The 6000-nt window shown below is 40.5% G+C and overlaps 1 protein-coding gene across 1 annotated transcript in view; it reads right to left on the reverse strand.

The window, feature by feature from the left end:
- ATP12A (ATPase H+/K+ transporting non-gastric alpha2 subunit) overlaps positions 1 to 2106 on the reverse strand; it is a gene marked incomplete at its 5' end in the record, with an annotated part of 29429 nt that extends 27323 nt beyond the window's left edge. Inside the window, one exon of the mRNA XM_083368145.1 lies at positions 2098 to 2106. Within this exon, the coding sequence (XP_083224271.1) occupies positions 2098 to 2106 (9 nt within the window). The remainder of the gene's footprint in view (positions 1 to 2097) is intronic.
- Positions 2107 to 6000: the final 3894 nt, after the last annotated feature.

A 6000-nucleotide genomic window follows, 5' to 3' on the forward strand; every position in this document is an offset into this window, starting at 1 on the left:
TTCTCCCTGTGGTTGGTTTTTTTTTAGTAACCCTCGTATTCCATTTCCCCCCTCTAATTGTTCTTAGCAGGAGTCCCATAGTTTAGCTTAAATAGTAACAGCGTTCCGTGCGCCTTTGGCGTCTAGTCATGCCGGCCACATGACCACGGAGACGTCCTCGGACAAGCGCTGGCTCTTTGGCTTTGAAACAGAGATGAGCACCGGCCCCTAGAGTTGGAAACGACTAGCACGTGTGTGCGGGGGGACCTTTACCTTTATTCATAAGTTTAATTACTGTTTGAGGGTTTTACAAAAAGGAAAATATTTTCAATGGCGGGCAGTTATTTTTCCTTCATATCGTCTCAAATCCCATCTTCTCCTATTTGGGATTTCCAAAGTACTGTTCCATAATATTCCATAATATGCACCCTTTTCTCTATACTCAGCAAAAAAGAACAACAAAGGGATGTGGGGTCTAGAGGATAAACTGTACAGTGAACAATTAAGAGACCTAACTCTAGTCTAATGGAGAAGGACCAGAGGTGACATGATAGCAGCCTTCCAGTATTTGAGGGGCTGCCAGAAAGAAGAGGGGGGGGGTCGTCCTATTCTCCAAAGCAAGATGAGGGCAAGACAAGAAGTAACAGATGGAAACTTATCAAGGAGAGAAACAACCCAAAACTAAGGAGAAATTTTCTGACAGGGAGAACAATTAATCAGAGGAACAACTTGCTTCCAGAAGTTGTGAATGCTGTGACACTGGAGGTTTTTAAGAAGAGACTGAACAGCCATTTGTCTGAAATGGTATAGGGTTTCCTGCCTGAGCAGGGGGTTGGACCTGCAAGGTCCTTTGTCTTTTGTCTTGGACAGGACCAGCTTTTTCTTATGCTGTCCTACTAGCACTTAAGAGTTACAGTCATAGAAGCCTAGAAATATAGAGCTGGGAGGGACCACAGTGATCATCTCTGGTGCAAACTTCTGCAATTAATTAACCCATCATGAGAGGTGATTATCCATCCTCTCCAGTGGTGGGATTCAGCTGGTTCGCACCATTTCGGCAGAACCGGTAGCTAATTTTTTGTTGCCCAGGCCCAGAATGGACTTCCAGAAGTAGCATCCACATAGAGAACCGGTTGCTCCTATAGTTGAATCCACCTCTCCTGAAAATTCCCAGAGATGCACAACCATCACCAAAAGATTGCCCCACTTGCATGCAGATCTCACCACCAGGAAGCCTAAAAATATTGCTGCAATAGATAATTAGCTGTGTGGCATATTACAAAACAGCAGCCAACATCTTATGAATTCCTAGGAAGTCAATGCTTTCAGCTACCTGAACCTGTGAAGACAACCTAGTCTTTCATTTTTAGATTATTAGGGCGCTTCTTTCAGCTTCAGGTCATTCTTGTCAGGGTGCCTGAGTTTGCTAAGGATGACAAGGGAATTTTAAAAAGCCTTGCCTCTGAAATGAGACACTTATCAGAATCCTTCCCCAGCTGATGCTTTTCCCCATTGAGTGAATTCAAAGGACCATCGTTCAGAAATGAAACTTCAGTTTCACGATCTGATTTCTCCAGCAAAAGGGCTGAGTTGCAGGTAATGAGAAGGATCGTTTAAGAAGAGACTGGAGAGTCATTTGTCTGAAATGGTGCTATAGGGTCTCCTGTTTGAGCAGGGGGTTGGACTAGATGACCTCCAAGGTCCCTTCCAACTCTGTCATTCTGTCATTTCTGTTCAGTTATCGTTTACACGAGGCCTTGGAGAAATATTGTCATTTATTCTAGATAATCCTAAGTGATAGATGTGTGTGTGTGAGAGAGAGAGAATCTCTCTGTCCACCTATGATCAAGTTTATAATTCTGCCTAAGTACAAAAATCAGGAAAAGTATTTTATACAGGATCTCTCTCTCTCTCCCTCCCTCCCTCCCTCCCTCCTTCCCTCTTTCTCTCCCCAAAATGTCTTTAGGTTGCCTGAAAGCCAAGCTCCTTCATCAAAAACCCTCTTGGTAAAACGTTGCTGCCTGTTGTACTGCCTCCCCCAAAGGAGCTCAGAAGTCTTCAAACCCTAAGAGAAGCCAACTGCTTGATTATTTGTTCCCAAATTCCCAATTTACTCACCTTTCCCATTTTGTGAGTTCCTCTTCCTTGGAAGGCGGAAGACAACGGAGGGCAACAGATTCCTGGAAGGCAGATCGATGAGTGCAATCAGTGGATCACAAAGACTTAGATCAAAAGTACCCGAGAAGGTTGGCAAACAGCTAGACCCCCCAGAAGTTGGGACGGAAGAGCAATGGAAGGAAAGAGTTTTCCAAGCTTTGTAAGCTCCTAGCAGGTGATGCAAGGTGAGCTGGAGCCCTCTTCACATTGAGGCATCCTTTGGATGGGACAGGTTCACCTCCCTGTGGAAAGCACCTGTTGCCTGTTGGCCTTTTTATGAAGGCAGCTAAGCCACGCCCCCTTGTCATCTCCAAGTCATTCCAGGCTGAGCTTCACCCAACAGTAGGTGGAAGCATACCACAATAATAGGCAGATAAGTCCCAGGTCAAAAGTTTCTAATTATACTTTGCAAACTTTGTTCCCTTCTCCGGGGTCCATAAAAGCATTAAGCCATCCATCTCCTTCCTCATTTCTTCTTGACTCTCTTTTATGAAAGGAAATGAAAAGGGAAACAGATCCGTTTTTTATAGCCGAGATTCCTTTTCTGATCAGGAAGAAGAACATGACAAGGAAGAGGGGGAAAAAATTAACCCTATAAACCAGCGCCAATTCGGAAAGGGTTTTTAAACAAGTATCTTTCTGGATATCCTGATAGGAACCTCCAGAATTTGCCCAGAATACTTTCCGGGCAAATTCTGGAAGTTCCTATCAGGATTATCCAGAAAGATACTTGTTTAAAAACATTCTGGAGGTTCCTATGAGGATATCCAGAAAGATATTTGTTTAAAAACTCTGAACAGGTCCAGCTGCTTAAGCGAAAGAAAGAAAAATTAGCTAAATTGTCATAAATGTCTTGTTTGGATTAAAGCAATCAGTTTGGGAGAAGAATCGAGGTTTTTTCCACGGGGCTTCTGAAACTGTTCTTATTGCATAACAGCGCAACAAAAAAATGTTTTTTTCCCTTTATGTTTTCTTGTAGTAAAATATGTGAAATGGTTCTTGAAAAGCTCATGTAGATTGTATCTCTGTATCTGCAATCATGTACCTTGCAAGTTTTTTTGTGTGTGTGTGTGTGTGTGTGTGTGTTTGTGTGTGTGTGTTTCTGGTCTTAGTTTGCATTCTTTTTCATTTGTTTCATATAGATAGATAGATAGATAGATAGATAGATAGATAGATAGATAGATAGATAGATAGATAGATAGATAGATATAGATATATAGATATATAGATATATAGATATATAGATATAGATATATAGATATATAGATATATAGATATAGATATATAGATATAGATAGATAGATAGATAGATAGATAGATAGATAGATAGATAGATAGATAGATAGATAGATAGATATAGTTATAAATATTATTTTTCCCGATTTATACTCTGTTAACAAAAGCAAATGCAACTTTAAAAAACCAGTGTAAATGTTTGATATTGGAATAGGTGATGGCATGGGGAAACAGGATTCAGAATCTCTTCTTTTTCCCTCTAGCACAGAGGATTATTTCAAGAATCATTTGGCTCTTGAATTTGTTTAATTAGTAGTTTTGCTCTTTTGCATTGTTGTGTAAAACATCTGATTATATCTACATACAGCCACACTTCCTGGAACAGAATTTGGATTAGAAGAAAGCCAAAGATTTCTATAAGAAGGCATTGTCTCAAGAGGAAATGTTCATTTTAAAAGTTGCTATCCTTTGACCGTTCTTTAAATTTTCCATGGCTATTTTTGCCATATTATTTTTGAAAATAGTTTTCGCATTGTCTTTTTTTTAACTCTTATATTTTTGCTCCTTCCTTCCTTCCTTCCTTCCTTCCTTCCTTCCTTCCTTCCTTCCTTCCTTCCTTCCTTCCTTCCTTCTCCTAAAGACTGCCTATGCTAGCCCCTGCAGTTTTCTTGGCAAGATTTTTTAGATTTTTTCCATTGCCTCCTTCTTAGGGCTAAGAGAAAGGGGCTGGCCCAAGGTCACCCAGCTAGTTTTGTGCCTAAGACAGGACTACAACTCATTGTCTCCCAATACCTAATATCTTGACCATTGCAGCACATCAAACTGGCTCTTTTTTGTCCTTAATTTTCATACTATTACAAAACAATAAAGGATGACGCTACCTAAGAAAAGAAAGAGGGAAAAATGTATTTTTTTAAAAAAAACATTAAGGAAAGATCACTAATGTTAGAAACATGCCAATTTAACAACAATCAGCCCAAGGACTTGCCAATTCAAATTTGGAATAAAGATGAAGTAACTCAGCCCTAGATGAAATAAAATCGAACTATTCACCACACTTATTCATTAAATTGCGAGAACGAATAAGGAGGCTAAAGCTTAACCATTTTAAATCTGTCACATGAAGATTAAAGTCGCTGAGGAAAACTCTGGGGAGAAAAAATTCAAGACAATAAAAAAAGACGCAGACAGAAGATATGATGGGAAATGATGAACTCAAAGACGTAGTTACAGACAAAGGATCCTGACGAAATGAGGTCCTTTAGGTTACGAAATGTTGAAAGCGCTTGTATAACCAAACGAACATCCCCATCAATGTACTGTATTTTCCGGCGTAGAAGACAACTGGGCGTATAAGACGGCCCCCAACTTTTGAGAAGATTTTCATGGGTTAAAAAGTCGTCTTATATGCCAGAAAATACGGTAATGCTATCCAATGGGAAAACTTTTAGGAGCATAAGTCTGTAGGTGTGCATATGATGCCAACAGGACAGTTTTGAAACCCTGAATCTAGACTTCAAGAGACCGAAGGAAACCCTTTAAGCTATTCACACATTTAAGTGTCTCCGTCCCAAAACTTGTTTATTACTTGTGCACAGAGCATTACCAACATGCATAGGTTTATCCCAAATGTACTGTCTAAAACAACATCATGAGAGAAACAACACTCCTTAAGCTCCATTCTCCTATGGAAGTCTTAATTGGTATGAATAGGATAAAAGCAGATTCAATTAGTTCAAACCGGATGAAATGTGAATGCTGCTGAAGGGGTAATAATGTAGCTTTCTTGCTTCCTAGGGCTTGACTCACACTTACAATTTCACCAGGTGTGATTCTGGTGCACCAGTAGGTAGATGGGTGAAGGTGAGCTTCATTTCTTCTGTGAGAGCATTTTGGAGGCATCCTCTTTTGAATAGCCAATTCCCTGCCAGATGTTCTACAAGACAAGACAACTCTGCTACAAAATTTCAATCAGGGCATTTGCAAAGCCTTATATCTGGAGGTAAGCAGATTATTTGCTTAAATTGAGAAAGAAAAGATATCTAGGTCAACATCTTGTGGCTTCCCAGAACGTTTCATCTAATCCCACATTCTGGGAAATTCGGAAATCTATTGCTGGATTCCCATTCTCCCATCCCATCTAATGCTATGTTCTACTCTGTCAGTTCTGAGCATGGGATTATTAATTCATTCAAGCCCCAGAGTGTATAGACCAGGTATATCAACGTATGGAAATATCTCATTTCATTGGCCAAGCAAAATATCAGTAGATCTTGTAGAACCAACTGGACCAAAGGTGATCACCTGGAATGGCAAATGGTTGGGAAATTGCCAGCCAGGCAAGGAGGAAAGATTAAGCAGGGAATTAACCTTCAGTCCTTGTGCAGTCACAAGAGACCAAAGCTGACCCACCTCCCCTACGTTCCATGGGCCTTTATCTGGCTGTTCCCAAGAGAAGGCAAACCGTTTGGGGAAATTCTTGCATTATAGGCAGAATACAGTAAAGTAGTCAAGCTTGAGCCCTCCACGTGCGGATCTGGGTGCTTGCACCTGACACAGATTGAGTGAGTAATGCATGGAAACATGCTGAAAGGGAGATCTAGTTTGCATAAGAAGTGTGCCACTCCT

Source organism: Vipera ursinii (genome assembly GCF_947247035.1).
Source record: "Vipera ursinii genome assembly, chromosome: 8".
Classification (NCBI taxonomy): domain Eukaryota; kingdom Metazoa; phylum Chordata; class Lepidosauria; order Squamata; family Viperidae; genus Vipera; species Vipera ursinii.